General features: G+C 40.8%; 1 protein-coding gene across 2 annotated transcripts in view; it reads left to right on the top strand.

Annotated features, from left to right (window-relative positions):
* Positions 1-17,066, top strand: part of ARHGAP32 (Rho GTPase activating protein 32) — a 167,578-nt gene that overhangs the window by 86,066 nt on the left and 64,446 nt on the right. For both annotated transcript variants that reach the window (XM_081961288.1, XM_081961287.1), the window contains exons 6-10: positions 6,986-7,123; positions 8,544-8,636; positions 10,724-10,846; positions 12,386-12,463; positions 13,179-13,260. In XM_081961288.1, coding sequence (XP_081817414.1) covers positions 6,986-7,123; positions 8,544-8,636; positions 10,724-10,846; positions 12,386-12,463; positions 13,179-13,260 — 514 coding nt within the window. The remainder of the gene's footprint in view (positions 1-6,985; positions 7,124-8,543; positions 8,637-10,723; positions 10,847-12,385; positions 12,464-13,178; positions 13,261-17,066) is intronic.

The raw sequence follows: 17,066 nt of genomic DNA, 5'->3' as shown, positions 1-17,066 counted from the left end.
AGTTGTTCTGGTGTACAGTGCCCTATAGCATGGTTTTGAGGATAGACGTTGAAACAATTTATGTCCAGGATGTGAGGGGTCAGCGTAACCCCTGTAGGAACTGCTGGGCATGGCTAGTCTAGAGAAAAGAAGGACTAGGGGGGACATGATGGCAGTCTTCCAATATTTAAGGGGCTGCCACAAAGAAGAGGGGGTCAGCATATTTTCCAAAGCACCAAAAGGCAAGACAAACAATGGATGGAAATTAACCAAGGAGAGAAGCAGCCTGAAATTAAGGAGAAACCTCCTAACAGTAAGAACAATTAATCAGTAGAACGGCTGGCCTTCAGAAATTTTAGGTGGCTCATCAGTGGAGGTTTTTAAGAAGAAACTGGACATCCACTTGTCTGAAATGGTATAAGGTCTCCTGCTTGAAGAGGGAGTTGGACTAGAAGACCTCCAAGGTCCTTTCCAGCTCTATTCTGATTGATTGACTTCACTTGTGGCAAACTTAAATATTCCCCAGGTACACCTTTCCAAGGGCCTAGCAAATTTGATTGGTTGCACCACACCTCCTCTTTTAGGAGGGAAAATCTGTGTGTGTTCAAGGCCCCTTTGCTAAGGGCTCTTGTGTTGTCTGGTCGTGAACAAATGTTGTTGCTCCTAATGGAGACAAATGTTGACATTCCCCAGTCAACATCTATGCTGCTTTCGAAACTAATCTACAGGAGGGCACAGAAGGCCAGGATGGCTTTCACAAAGAGGAAATCAACATGGCTATTGAACATAAAGAAAAGTCTTGGGCTTGTTACCACTATTAATAAAATCTGAAAAACCAAATGTGCCCGTGGAAGACGGTCATTGGCTAAATTGGATCCAGAAATTAGCTTATTAGTTTGGCATCTGGCCATGTACTTTTCAAAGGCCTCGGCTGCTTAGAAGCAATTTGTTGTGAATAAGAGGGAGCATTGTAGAAAGCCAAAGAAATGAGTCATTCTAGCAAGAGCCCGTTTGAAACTTCTGGACTGGAAAATTTGTTTCTTTCCCTTCACTGAGTAGCTCACTCAATGTACTTCAATTTATCAACTTTGTAAGCAGATAAGTAGACTTAAAAAAAAAAAAACCATCACTGCTTTCATACACTCTACCTTTAGTATGGCCTACTTGAAATTCTCTGACTTTTAGTCCCACTAAATATCTGTGATCCAGAAACATCTTTCTTTTGGAGGGCGAGGAGAGATTTCGTAAAGAGTTTACCTCTCTCTTTTTTCTTTCTTCATGTTAACATGCTATTTTTAAGTTATCAGTTGCTTGAAGCAAAAATGAGGAGGACTTTTTGACTAACAAGGCAATGCTGTTTTCCCACTCAACCACCTAAGATTAGGTGCGAGTGAGAAATTCTACCCCTTTTCCTGTTCTTCCTGTGTATCATCTTGTAAGGTTTGAGAATACACTGAGACCCATAGAAGTTTGAGAATGCATCCAAGTCACAATGAGACAAACATGAGACTTAAATGGAAGCTTGAATAACAATCAGTGTTTAATCTTTGATCAAAGTTTAAAGACATGATGGTCAGTTGTTCCCAACATACCCAAGGATATGTTGGGAAGAACTACCCTTCAGAGAAGGTGTAGCTCCTTTTTATACAGTTAGAGACATCATAGAGTAACATCCTGGCTTTACAATACTCCTTACTAGACTTATCAGCATTATCTCTTTCCTCTGTTTCCAGGATTGGCCATTTGGCCCCCTGTTGTGAAGGGCACAGATCAAAGGTGAGATAGTTCTTAGGCAGAAGGGAGACATATCAAAGGTGTCAGTTTTACAGCTCTTTACAGCTCCATTTTGGGTTTAAGTTCTATGCCCATAGATTGCAGATTGATAAGAGTCCAAATGGCAAGGATCACACTTTTTGATATTTGCCAGAATATTCTAAAACCCTAATAACAGCGCCACAGGAAGTCAGTTGCAGGGAACAAAAGGCCCTTACAGCATGCAAACATATACATTACAAATACAAGGCATAATATATGTGTGTTACAGAAAACAAATGTTTCTACTAAAACCAACAAGTTTGATCCTTATTACTATTCCCCTTCAATCTCATTCTATCACAACGGCCCTTAGCTGGGATAAACTGGTGAGAAGTCTTTTAATCATCATCATCATCTCATCCTCTTTCACTACCACCCCACCACCCCAAGAAACGATAAAAAGCCATGTTCAGACTTTGCATTGGGGGAATTAAATTGGATTGGAAAATGGTAAAGTATATAATTGTATATTGAAAACCGGGAAATATAGTTTGCTGGGGGAGAATAGGAATTAAATAGCTAAGAGGTAAATTTTGGATTAATTCAGTGTTGTTAGTTGCGAAGTCGTGTCCGACACATCGCGACCCCATGGACAACGTTCCTTCAGGCCTTCCTGTCCTCTGCCATCCTCTGGAGTCCATTTAAGCTCATGCTGACTGCTTCGGTGACTCCATCCAGCCACCACATTCTCTGTCGCCCCCTTCTTCTTTTGCCCTCCATCTTTCCCAGCTTTAGGCTCTTCTCCAGGGAGTCCTTCCTTCTCATTAGGTGGCCAAAGGATTTGAGTTTCCTCTTCAGGATCTGGCCTTCGAGCAGTCAGGGTTGATCTCTTCTAGGACTGACCAGTTTGATCACCTTGCAGTCCAAGGGACTCACAGGCGTCTTCTCCAGTACCAGAGTCCAAAGCCCTCATTATTAATTATTATTAATCTAATGAATTAATTCATTAGATAACCAATTTCACCATGTTGGTTATTTCTCCTGTTTGTCCCGATATGGCACACCTGTTTTCTCAACAGATGAATCTGCAATGTACAAAAACAGAACACCTCTAGCACATCCGTTGTTTGTCTCTCATGTCTTTTATACCTTCTTTGCAGTGCCTGCACATTGAAAAGCCTTTCTGATTTTATCTTTTTTTAGCTGAGCTAAAACCTCAGGTCAGGCCTGCTTGTTAGATTCTACTTTCCTTGTTTTCAGCACGCTGAGCAATGTTGTAGCTTTGGTAATTGGAGCCATTTGTCCCAGCTTGGTTTTTTTCTCCCTTTAAGCCTGAAGAGATGTCAGGCAGTTCTGTTGAGAGACTGGACAAAAGGACGGCAATTACAGTTTCCGTGAGTGATGTACCTTGGCTGTTCTTTCTGTTTATTGTGAAGCAAGGTGCTGTTTTACTGTGAATCGGAGAGAAAGGTTATTCCTAACTGAATACCCCCAAAACATTATACGGCAGGTGTGAAAGTAGAAGCAAAGTCTTCCTTCCTGGACTCCTAATAACTGCACGGATGTGCCCAGGTTGTTGCTTTTGGGTCAGGACAGAAGTGGTTCACTCTTGCTTTCTTCTTAATAGCAGCTGTCGGTGAACTCAAAATCAGTTTCCAGTTTTATTCTCCCACCAATGTGACATTAGATATAAATAAGCCACAGTCTCCGAGATGGTTGTTTTGTATGAAGCTACTTCTTTTCAAGTCTTTAAAGGAGGTCCATCCTCATAAGTTCATAAGTTGTTCCTTAAATGTTCACGAGGAGTTAACTGGCTGTGATTGAAAAAAATGGCACACACTTTATGGATGTTGTTAGGTTTTTAACTATCAGACGGGAAACACCAGGTCCACACATGAAGATCTAATTAAACCAATTTACTGCAAGTCATGCCTATGCACAGGAATCTTCTCAACTAACGGTTAGCACCTGCTTGGATTTAGATAAAGGTCGATGGGATTCAAAGGAGGTTGGACTTCACTTGTGGCTACATAGGGATTCTAGGCTGATCCCTGTTTTAACTCCGACCCCAGTTTCTGCTACTCCTTGTCCTACAGTGACCACCTATTTCCATCTAAAGACTTCATACTATTTGATATTATATCACAGTTTCACCAAGAGGTGCTTTTTGAATGCATTTGAGCCATGATTGCTAGATATGCTAACATGGTCTTTTGTATGACAATTCTTGGCTTAAGTTACCTGGAGAATACCACCCTAGGGGAGTCTGTATTTAAATTATGGAACTGCTGAGAGGTGTCAATCCAGATATTCTCAATTAAAGGCTTTAATGCATCATCCATGGAGTTATCAGTTCCTTACATTTTTAAAGCACTAAACAGAAAGTCTTCAGTGGTAGGTTTGAAAATATCCTGTCTCAGGTTTTCCCAGAGGAGTCTTCATAGCTATTGTGGTTAAAACTTTTTCTTACCCATACAAAGTCATCCCAATGCAATTGCTTATAAAGAACAGGAAAGCTTTGCTGATTAATACTATCTAGAGTATTCTCAATGCGGCATACCTATTAGTCAAAAATGTTCTATGGCTGTGTCTTTTTTTGAGTAACCTGCTTACCACTCTGAAACAGTCATAGTCAAATAAATTTATCGGCACTGAGGAATTCTAAATAATTTCAGAGTACATAGATGGAAGATGCTATTCAACCAGTAAGTAACACACTTAACTGAAGATGCTGTCATCAAGAGGGGAGAAAACTGTTCATTATATTGGTCAATGATTCACAGCCCCATCTACAAAAGAGATACAAATCCATTTCCTTAGCAGTTTTCATCATTTGGCTGTTCAGTATTTCAAATATTGTGCCATTAAAAAATGATGCGTGCTACAGATTTATGTCTAGGTGTTGCACTTAATATTCTTACACCAGAATTGCCAGCACTTATCTCAGTCTCCTTCCCTCCCTCCCTCCCTCCCTGACCTATTGAACTTACATGTTTTACATGGAAGTGTGACTGATAGCAAATTGTTTAAATTAGATATTTGTAAAGAGAGACTGGAATGTAATAAAGTGTTGAAAGCAGCAAATCTCTTTTCAAATAGCCAAAAGTCTTAAGCTGTATATTTTTCATCCTGCCATTCAGAAAGAGATTTAATCAAGAGAAATAGCCGAGCGCGACAATTTTGAATGCTAGAGACCCCTTATTATTCTTCACTTACCTGTTTATGTTCTCTTTGTCCTTTTTTGCACTTCTTAATCATAATTTTCCTCGGCAAACATACTCTTCAGATACTTATCTGCAGTTGAATGTGCTTCCAAAGGATTGGCTTGAAAAAATTAACATGAGGAAAGATGGCATCCATATTTGGGAGTAGGATAAATGCATTAGCAAAGTACATCTACCTAAGAGACTTTGTGGGGTACTTTGTCATAGTTATTGCTGGTGGTAAATTGTTTTCCTGATTTGTTTGTTTGCTTTTTGGCTGTCTACGCCGTTTGATATGATTTGGAAGTGTTTGAATTCAAAAGCCTTTTATGGTAGCATTTGAGTTTTCAAGAGAGATCGGCTATTGGGGATTGCATCTCCCCCCCCCCCCCCAACTATTGTTGATCAAGCCAATCCTCATATTTCAGATGCAGAATAGTTTCTTCAACTGCCATGAATATTTTAATTCCGATCTCAGAGACTCCAAGAAAGATGGTGCTTGCGGTGTCATCTGTTACTTGGTGTCCTTTGTGGCTTCGTTGACACTGAGTTTGAATAACTACTGAATATTCATGGCACCTTCAGTTCTAATATCTTGGCATTCAAAGTAATTTTTAACTAACTGCCTTACATTTTTCCTTCTGTTGAAAAGGGGTGCTGAAATTTATTTAATTTGACATATTAAGGTGGCCCAGCTCATATTCTCATCTCCTCCTCCTCCCCCTCCTCCCCTCCTCCCCCCCTCCTCCCCTCCTCCTCCTCCTCCCTCCTCCTCCTCCTCCTCCCTCCTCCTCCTCACCATTGTCTACCCACTGCAGGATGAAAGTCTCTTTTGCATGTTTCCAACCAATACGGCCTTGATCTTTCCTTTGTCAGTTGGGCTCACAATACTTGCTGATGTCGTCACTCCATCTTTTTTGGGGTCTCTTGTGGATGTTTTTTTTATCAAGCCCATTCTATGACTACCTTGGCCCACCTGCCATCAGTTCTTGCAATGTGATCATCCTGTTTCCATTTCCATTCTTTTACTCTCTTGATGGCATGGTATACTTTCGTTTGTTCTCCGACCTGGCAGTTATCAGTAACCAATACACATGATATGCAATATTGACCACACCCGGAATACTGCATCCAGTTTTGGTCATCCGATTACAAAAAATGTTGGAAAAAGTGTAGAGAAGAGCAACTAAGATGATTAATGGCCCGGAGATTAAAACATATGAAGAACAGTTGCAGGAACTGGATATGTCTAGTCTAGAGAAAAGAAGGACTAGGGGGGACAGGATAACAGTATTCCAATATCTAAGGGGCTGCCACAAAGAAGAGGGAGTCAAGCAATTTTCCAAAGCACCAAAAGGCAAGACAAGAAACAATGGATGGAAATAAATCAAGGAGAGAAGCAACCTGGAATTAAGGAGAAACTTCCTAACAGTGAGAACAATTAATCAGTAGAACGGCTGCCTTCAGAAATTTTAGGTGGCTCATCAGTGGAGGTTTTTAAGAAGAGACTGGACATCCACTTGTCTGAAATGGTATAGGGTCTCCTGCTTGAACAGGGAGTTGGACTAGAAGACCTCCAAGGTCCCTTCCCGCTCTATTCTGATTGATTGATTGATTGATTGATTGATAATCCATGACCAGGTCTTTCTATCTTGTCTTGTGATGCCGAGCATGTATCTTTCCATCGCTCTTTGCAGCACTCGTAGCTTTTGTATTGATTGTGAGGTTAGTGTCCATGTTTCTCTGGGATATATTAGAACAGGTAGCACACCCTGATCGAAAACTTTTCTCTTCAGGCATAGGGGGAGGTTGTTCTTGAAAATTACACTTAATTTGCCATCTAATATATTTGTGTTTCTTCAAAGCACTATATTCTACAATGACTTAAGGAATTTTAATTGGAGGTTGAAACTGATTAGCAAAGCCTGGTTGAGTGAAAAATGTGATTACTTGTGGAACGGTGATAATAATCAGGTTCAGAGAGTCTTTGCACATTTATGAAAGAATGAATTAAATGACACTGTAGGTTTTTTTTCCCCTGTCCGCAGGGCAAGAGCTGGATTGTGAAGAGGAGTTATGAAGACTTTCGAGTGCTCGATAAACATCTTCACCTATGTATTTATGATAGACGCTTTTCGCAGCTCTCAGAGCTCCCCCGTTCGGATGCCCTGAAAGATAATCCGGAGGTAAAATAAGGACGTTTTGTTACTAGCTGAAAAGTTCTAGTTGTGGAATAATATTTTTGGAGGGCAGATATCGCTGAAGTTTTCATTTAGTTATTTATTTACTGTATTTTCCGGACTATAAGACGCTCTGAACCATAAGAGGCACCTAGCTTTTGGGGAGGAAAACCAAGAAAAAAAAATCTGCCTCCGCTTCCCAGCAATTCGTCTCCTTGCAGGAAACCGCAAACAGCCTGGTCAGCTTCAGCACAGCCTGATTTAGCACGAGCAGCTGATTGGCAGTTGGATCTGCCTCCCGGAATACCACCTATCAGCTGTTCCAGGATGTAGGGATTGTTGTTGCCTCTGCGGCCCCCCCCCCATTTCTGGCCCCTACATGACCCATTTTCGCCCTCTGTGTGTCCCGTTTCTGGCCTCTGCGTGCCCCATTTTGGGCCTGTTTCAGGCGGCAGGCATCCCCACCGCCGCTGCCTGTCTCCACCACCTGGAACGAGCCAAAAGTGGGGTACAGAGAGGCAGAAAATGGGACACATGGAGGCAAAAAATGGGACACACGGAGGTAGAAAATGTGGTGCGCAGAGGTGGCGATAAGCAGCAGTGGCGATGGGCGGTGGTGATCCCCGCAGCCTGGAACAGCTGATCGGCAGTATTCCCGGAGGCAGATCCAACCGCCAATCAGCTGCTTGTGTTAATTCAGGCTGCGCTGAAGCTGACCACGCTGTTTGCTGCAAGGAGGCAAATTGCTGGGAGGCAGAGGCCAAAGGGTGGGGGCCGGCAGATGGGTGGAGTTTCAGCGACATTCGCTGTATAAGATGCACAGACATTTCCACCCACTTTTGAGGGAGGGGAGTGCGTCTTATACACCGAAAAATACTGTACATCCCACCTTTATTATCTTTTACAAATAACGAAAGGCAGCAAACATACTTAATAGTCCTTTCTCTCCTATTTTACCCACAACAAACACACATGGAGAAGAGTGGTTGGGCTGGAAGACAGTGGTTGGGCTGGAAAAGAGTGACTAGCCCTAAGTTACCCAGCCAGTTTCAGTGCCTAAGATGCGGCTAGAACTCACTGTCTCTTGGTTCTTCCCTGGAGCCTCCGAATTCTATAGAGTAGGACTGTCAAATGCATGGCCCATGGGCCGGATGTGTCGTACCCTGGCCACACCCACGTCTGGTTTAGCAAAGGGGGAAAAAGTCGTGACACGTGACGTGGTAATGCTGTTACAACATGAGTTTGACACCTCTGCTATAGAGAGACATATATCTATGTCTATATCTATGAGAGGGAGGGAGGGAGGGAGGGAGGGAGGGAGGGAGAGAGAGAGAGAGATTGATTGAGATTGCTTTAGCCATATCCCCTAAAATACAGGATGCTCTCCATCAGTAGAATTATTGCATTTTTTCCTCCTCCTTTGCAGCTTGTTACTCAGATGCTGATGGCTTACCTGTCCCGACTCTCAGCCATTGCTGGCAACAAGATAAATTGCGGTCCTGCCCTCACCTGGATGGAGGTACGGGAGCCCACTTCACCTTCTCCTCAATTCATCAGATGCTTTGTGCCTACCAGTCTGCCAGCAGCAAATTGAATGGAAGTAGAGAAGGTTTCTAAATTAGAAATTGCCAGGAAGAGCCCTCTGCTCTTAGGCTACCCAAGATAAAAGCAGGAGTACATCCTCATCCTTAATTAATATAGATCCTCCTGTATCAAAGCACTGACCAAAATGTCCTCTAAATTAGAAATTGCAAGGAAGAGCCCTCTGCTCTTAGGCTACCCAAGATAAAAGCAGGACTACGTCCTCGTCCTTAATTAATATAGATCCTCCTGTATCAAAGCACTAACCAAAAAGTCCTATTTATTGAGATTATGGCCCATATAGACTAGTGTGCTGGTCAAGTGTGTGCTGGTAGATACACTCGGTCTGCAGCTGAGAGCGAGCAGCTGAAACTCTCAAAGGCAGTCAGTCCATGGTACAACACCTTGCAGTAGTCTAGGTAAGGAGTAAAAGTGCTTCAAATTCCAGGTAGGGCTGCATGTGGCACACGGAGGGACAACTCTGCTCCTTCCAAACCCCTGATTTCCCCCTTGTCCATGTAGTAGTAGCTATGAGTCCCAGATGTCCTTCAGTACACAGACCTGTTCTTGGAATGATAGTTGCCAACAAGAGGCAACCTGGAGATCTCAGAAACTTTTCCCTACCATCCAGCCAGAGCTGAAGAAGCTTTTTGGATGAAACTCGAAATGTCTTCAAAGAAAAACCAGAAAGTCTTGAAAAAGCTCCTTTGGGACGGTAGTCAACAGCTAACTTCATCTTGGAGGGGTTCGGCTGTAGGCTGTTTTGCCCTGTGTAAACCCTCATAGCCGCTAGGACCAAGTCAAGGACCAAGATAGTGTCAGGGTTCCAAGTTACGCCCCTAACAAAAGAAGACTCCGAGGCTCGAGGTTCCTCAAAGTTCCATTTTATTAGAGATGCGATATTGGCACATCTGGGAAAACCCGAATTCAGGTTTTCCCCACCCAAGTGAAAGTTCAATTCCCTGCCCCAGCACCCACATGTCCATCACATGGCCCAATCAGGGACCATCCAAACCAATCACACCATCGCAGCTACAGGGCAAGGTGTCCTTGACTGTCTGAGGGAGAACGTTATTTTGACTATATATCTCCCATAATCCATATAATCCCCTCCAATTTTTCCAAAGCATTAGATGTGGCAGGCCTGAAGGCCCAATGCAAAAGATGGCTTCCAGGTATGATGGATAGCACCTCTTGCACAAGTTAGGATAGCAGTGGGTAATGTATCGATGATACAGTTATGCAAGCTAATTATGGCCTCCCCCAGTGACTTAAGGTAAAAATTATTGTTGTTGTTAGTTGTGAAGTCGTGTCCGATCCATCACAACCCCATGGACAATGTTCCTCCAGGCCTTCCTGTCCTCTACCATCCTCTGGAGTCCATTTAAGCTCACAGCTACTGCTTCAGTGACTCCATCCAGCCACCTCATTCTCTGTTGTCCCCTTCTTCTTTTGCCCTCAATTGTTCCCAGCATTAGGCTCTTCTCCAGTGAGTCCTTCCTTCTCATTAGGTGGCCAAAGAATTTGAGTTTCATCTTCAGGATCCAGCCTTCTAAAGAGCAGTCAGGGTTGACCTCCTCTAGGACTGACCATTTTGATCGCCTTGCAGTCCAAGGGACTCAAAAGCGTCTTCTCCAGCACCAGAGTTCAAAGGCCTCCATTCTTTGGCACTCAGCCTTTCTTATGGTCCAACTTTATAAAAGTTAAAAAGTAGAAAAGAGAGGATGAAGCCCTGGGGTATTCCAGAAAGGAGAGGCCAGCTCAAATGGTCTCTTCTCCTCCTACTCACTGGAACTACTAACTGGAACTGCCCTCCAAGGAAGTAGTGGAACCCCCTATAAAATAGAGCTCTACTTTCGGCAGACGTTGGTTGTATTGCACAGTGCTTATTTTGTACCACAGCACCCGTAAAAGCTCCATTTACTTTCTTTACAAATCTAAATCCTCCTCTATAAATTTGTTAATAAAATAAATTGCTCAATGCTGCTTGTCCTCGGCTTTCTCACCCTCTACCTTGCATTGCAGATTGATAACAAGGGGAATCGCCTCCTAGTTCACGAGGAGTCTTCCATTAATGTTCCTGCTATTGCAGCTGCTCATGTTATCAAGAGATACATTGCCCAGGCAGCAGACGAACTCTCCTTTGAGGTAAATAATGGGAGGAAAAATATATAATTATTTCAGCACATGCCCAGAGAAAGCCAATGTTTTGTTCTCTTTTCTTCAACTGGCCAAAGGCGTTTTTAAAGGTCCTCTGGCAGCTTTCCATGCGGTATATAACAGTACATTTTCTTATTACATATGTAATATATAAAATAAAATATAATATAAATATATGTTAATACCTAAAATATATGCAATATATAAAATGTACAGTACATTGCTCTATTGTTAATTTGGTAAAATAGTCATTCTACACTTAATTTTAAGAACGAAGGCAGAGAAACTAATAGACAAGTATCTATGGAGATTCTCAGTCATCCAGGTCATGGTTGTCCCAAAGTTTTTGTGTTTTGTTTTCCCAAGAGACAACTGGTTGTTCTTTGAAGACGTTTCGCTTCTCATCCAAGGAGGAGCTTCTTGGATGAGAAGTGAAACGTGTTCAAAGAAAAACCAGAAACTCCAGTTGCCACTTGAAGAAAAAAGAAGCACATTGGGACACAGAGATAAGTATCGTATTTTCCGGACTATAGGACGCACTGGAGTCTAAGACGCACCAAGAGTTCGAAGAGGAAAACAAGAAAAAAAATAGTTTTTGTACTCACCAGCCCCCAGGAGCACTCTGCAGGCCTCCCAAATCCTCTGTGTGTCCTGTTTTTGGCAAAAATGGGACACACGGGGCGGGGTTTCTGGAGCCCAAAAATGGCCGTATTCAGTATATAAGACGCACCGACATTTCCACTCTCTTTTAAGAGGGGGGGGGGAGTGTGTCTTATACTCCGAGAAGTACGGTAGGTGTAGATTTTTAAGCAGAGGTCATCCTTGACTGATGTCCATAAGTGAGGCTGGGAATTTGGTTGTAAATCGTGCCGGTCATTAAGCAGGTTATCACTTGATGGACTTGATGTGACATTTTTTGTGGCAACCATTAAGTGAATCACCATGGCCGTTGTCTACAATGGGCATTTTTTTTGCAAGGAATCAGAAGTAAACGTCGGTTTTCAGCAAAAACCGTAAATTGTGGTCATACGACCGTGGGAAGCTGCAAACAGCCATACATGTGGCTAGTTGCTGAACACCGAAGATGCGACTCCATGACCAAGTGGACCATGAGTGTCTGTTACAATTTTGAATCCAGGATATAAGTATCTATATTTGGCCTGTTTGGCCTGTTGTAACTTTAAATGGTCACCAAGTGGCTGATCTTAAGTCGAGGACTAAATTTAATTAGTTTCTTCAATATTCTATTCACACTTACGTTTCCAACGTGGCTACACCTCAGCTTAACCAGCAGCCTATTTTGGCTTTTAGCTGTTATCCAACATTTTCTTTCTATGAACGAATAAAATATCTACTGGGTAGCGCTCATAACACATACTTAAATTGAAATGTGCATATTTAATAGGCAAGAGCTTGCATTTTATTTTAAAGGATTTTGTATTCGCAGCCCGATAAAGTAAATATTTTTATCAAACCAGATAGTGTTTTGAGTCACAATGAGAAAATATTTCATTTCTTAATTTCCAGGTTGGGAATATTGTTTCTGTTATTGATATGCCTCCAAAAGAATTGACCACTTGGTGGAGGGGGAAACATGGATTTCAGGTATGTCCAGCTATTACGGCAGGCTCTAAAAGTTGGGGAGGATGGATACTCATTCTAAATAATTACACTCTAATATGTTTACAATGTATACATTTGGGGCTGGGGTGGGGTTGAAAATCCTCCTGATCAATGTCAGGGTAAGAGAAAATGGAAGAGAAGGAGAATTCATAATGTCTATGGAGATTCTCAATCATTTTTCAAGACGCAACTGGACTTGGTTTTTCCTTGAAAACATTTCGCTTCTTCAGTTCTGACCAGTTTCTTGGATGAGAAGTGAAATGTCTTCCAAGGATAAACAAAGTCCAGTTGCCTTTTGAAAAAAACATCTTGGAGAATTCATAATGCTATTTTAATCCTTCGAAACCTGTAGAAAATATGGACGCCTGATTTTTTCTTTAAACCGCTTGTCTGATCTCAATGAACTCAGGTCAAATGTATAATTCTTGAAAGAGTAATATGTCTCTGTCTTCAGATACTGGGGACAGACAAAATAGCTAGAGTAAAATGAAATCTAGGCTAGCAAACTCCTGCTCTATTCGCATATAAAGCAGGGGAAGAATGTTCTTTTTACTAAAACTGTCTAGAGATCTGTAATAATCCCTTTCTTGAAAATCATCTGGCTGTATCCTTATTCCATGATTCCGTTGAAATTGTTTAAATGCCCTGTAAGACACAAGCTCTCTTTTTTTCTTTCTATCTTCATATGTCACTATAGGTGGGATTCTTTCCTAGTGAATGCATTGAACTGATTAACGACAAAGTCCCTCAGTCAGTGACCAATTCTGTACCAAAGCCAGGTAGGTTTGTGTGCTTTTCAAGCAAATGTGCGTAATATCACAAAACTCTGATTTAAATTATGTTCTCTTATAGTTTTCAGTACCCTTGCTACGTTATAATTCTTTGCATTCATCCATGCAAGCTTAGTTCATTGTTTGGTTTGTGCTGGTTAAACATTTTCATTTACACTGATTTCGTTAATGTTTTGGGTGGGAAAATATATTTTTGGTAATCATTGTCACAAATCATTGCTTGGTGGTCATCATAAACCCATGCGCTTTTCAAAGTTACAGAGTTAATTTCTTGCCAAGTAAGACAGATGCAAAAGATAATTTGCTTTTTCTTCCATTGAACTTACTCCCTGCATTTCCGCCTCAGAACTGATTCATTGCTGTGCCTATTTCCCTCTCATTTCCTTCTATCTATCTGCTTAGGAGACTCTTATTTTGTTGAACTAAAAAACATTGCTTATTTTTATGAATTTATATGCTGCCTTCCAAAATTAAAAAAAAACCTGCTAAAAATAAATAAAATAAAATAAAACACCCACATGTTTTCAGGCTGTTTCCTAAAAGTAGACAAAGTGCAGCAACAAAACCACAGCACAATCAACAAGTAAACACAAACACCCATGCTAATAATGAAGAGCATACAAGCAATAATTACCGAATGTAACTTCCAGTTTGGGCGTAAGTGTCGTTTACAAAGCATAGAGTCAAAATCAAATGTTTGATGAACTTGTATTTCAGAAGTTGCTTTGACCCAGGAGTGTTTTTTTTTTCTTTGTGTAGTAGAATATGGAATGGGTTGTGGAATAAGGAAAGAATAAACATCAAGTGCATCTTTTATCATCCCAGTCTATGAGGAAGAGAGGCATTTCCAAAATGTGATTAATAAATAAAATTTGCTTAAATTGGGGAGGATTTTTTTTGAAGCTTTAGGTTAGGGAAAAATATTCAGGAACATACGAATTGTGACTCTTCTTTACAGTTTAGATTAATAACTAATTATATTGTGCTTGAGGTCAATTCAGGTGGTACTCTTGTCATCCCTTTTTAGTTACTCATGTTTTCTCAGAAGGATCAGGAGGGTTTTTGGTTTTAAGACATCCAGATACCAATGGGATAAAGGGTTGCAAAGCATATTATAAGATTAAACCGACCTGAACATGAATCTTGTTTCATCATATACCCAAAGGCAGAATTATATTGATGGAAAAGGAGAGTCAGCATATCAAAATGGGTTCTCTCAATAGGCAAAGCAACACATTTGCTGTATTCCCTTCACTCTGTGGTCACTTAAAACAAGTTCTCAAATGTTTTGGGGTTGCAGAACTTGTTCGTTCTGATTTTAAAGGATTGTCCAATTTGAGATGCTTGGGATAAGAGCAGACTTAGATGAAATCCACAGCTTACTTTCTCTCTGAAACCTATTGCCTAATTCCAAATTGATTTGCAAAATCTTCTAGATCAGTCTGTTGTAATTTGGGGTTAAGGATAAAGAATAGTAATATTTTTTTTAAAAAAAACAATTGGCATAAAATTTCTGTGAAGGAAAATGCAGTGTTCTCATCATTCCCCCAAATATTTAAAGTCAGGAGTGTAGGATCAAACGTCTCTGTTTTGGGAAAATGCTATATGTATTCCTTATCATGTTGATTAGCTTGTAATTTCTAAGAGAAAATGGAAACATGGATGTTGCTTGTTCCTTTGTGGTATATATAATTCCGTTCTTAGTTCTATGAATCTGAATGACATCAGCCTGTTGAATAGTGCTATGAAAGAGAAAGATGGAACAGAAGTTTCAGCTCTCTCTACTTTATAAAATCATGCAAACAGGTATCTTTATTTTTTTATTCTTCTCTTCCGATTCCTTTTGTTTTGGTTGCCATCCATATCTTTTGGATTAGTTGTCATATCACTGCAGGTCTTTCAAGGATGCCATCAACTTCATGTGAATGTTTTGTTTGTTAACTTAACCTCATGCTGTTCATTTTTACATGCGCTTTTCTGATGTTGCCTAGGAAGTGCTTTTATTAACGTTTGAGATTCTAGAAATAGCACTTTAACGAAACAGAAGAGCTGGATTGAAGTTGCTTATCTAGGAAATACTTGCTGCTAATAATCTCTTGACATTTGTGCCTTTTCTAGAAACTGAAAACGTCGCTAATACTATTATGCAAACGGAGTTCATCCTGGCAGCGCCTGGATAAATATAATCCTATTTTGTGGGATAAAGTACAATAGCTCATGGATCTGATAGTCTTCACGTGGCTTTTGTTTCCAGTATCTTTTTTAAAAGTGTTCTAGTTAATCATACCCCATTATAGCATATACAATAGAAATCAAGGTTACCTAGGCAACTTATACAGGACTGGGAGACTTGGCAGACATTTTGAAATCATTGCATTGGTGGGTTCCAATTATTCCTGCATGTTGTCCACAACCATGAGTAAGATGTACTATTGCAGGTGCTGGGATAGACACATTCAGCAGCAAGCTGCATATAAGCAGAGATAAGATACATAAAATAATTCGAACCGTCCCCTCGAGCCAAGTGGTTAAACTGGCCCACAAGGGAAGTCTGTGTTGATCTAATTGACTTTCATTGGAACTTGAAAGATGGTGATATGTGCACAGAAAGCCGGGGGTCATAAACTACCTTCCTTTGCAAACAGATTTAAAATTGTCCAAAAGGAGAAGGAAAGCATATTTCAGATTAATAACACAATAGGCTCTCAAAGAGATTCTTTTGTCTTTTTAGCTCCGAATTAATCCATTGAGCGCTTACCAGCTTATAGGTTGGTTGGTGTTTGGTACTAAATAAACCTCTGTGAAATTCTTTAGCTATTTTTATAGCATCGTTCTGCGGCCAGTCAAGAGGTTATGTTGGGATAATGCTTGGAAAGTGTTTATATAAATGAGACATAGTATTGTCATTCAGCATGCAGCTGTTTTTTCTGGTTAGATTTTTTTTAATTTTTTTTTTACAGTTTTTGCAAATTGGGGATTGCTAGGGAGAGAGGGCTGCTTTCAAAAGCAATGCCCCACTCAGGTTTTCTTTAGTGTGGGAAATGGTGCTGGTACGTAATTATTTCCACAGTTACAAAAAAGATCTTCTGTGCCTCTTTGCACTGATGGCCAGTGGTTAGCCAGTTGCATTCTCTAACTGAATCATTTAAAGTGTTTTGACAGTAAATAAACCCTAATTACAAAGTACTGCTGAATAATAACAGTTCCATTGATTTTTTCAGAAGAGGTTTGGGGCGTGTGCAAACAATTTTGGAAATCCTCAGCCCATGCAGAATTAGGTTCCTGTCTAGCATTTAACCCTCTGCACAGTGTTAAAGAAACGGGGTAGGCTTACCTAGTCTTTTGAAATGAAAATGTTTTATTTTTCCAGGTGGATGTTCCCGTTAATAATTTGTTTTCTTTTAAATTGTACTTTCCCAGTCTCCCCTGCCCCTGGAGCCCGTCCAGCATCCTGGAGCTACTTCCCCCCTTGTACGTTTTCATTTACTCTTTTTCTCCTTGTGTCATGATTTTTCTTATTCTCAGCTGAATTTGTAATTGCATTCACATGCAACAGTAAACCAGAAGGTATGTTAGTTCCCATTTGAGCCCTCGAGGACAAGTTCTGTCTTAAGGGTGGGGGCTTTTTGGTCAAATCACAAACTATGCCAATATCCTTTCTGAACAATACAAAACCAGACATCAGAATTTGTTCTTACCTTTTTTTTCCTCCGAGAATATCACAACAAACAGACCATGGAAAAATGCTGTCTGAGATGAATGTGAAAACGATCTAGCAGGATATTTGCGTTTGT

The sequence above is a fragment of the Natrix helvetica genome (genome assembly GCF_964273705.1).
Source record: "Natrix helvetica genome assembly, chromosome: 8".
Classification (NCBI taxonomy): Eukaryota; Metazoa; Chordata; class Lepidosauria; order Squamata; family Natricidae; genus Natrix; species Natrix helvetica.
Note: the sequence above shows the minus strand (reverse complement) of the source record. Positions and strands in the feature narration are given on the sequence as shown.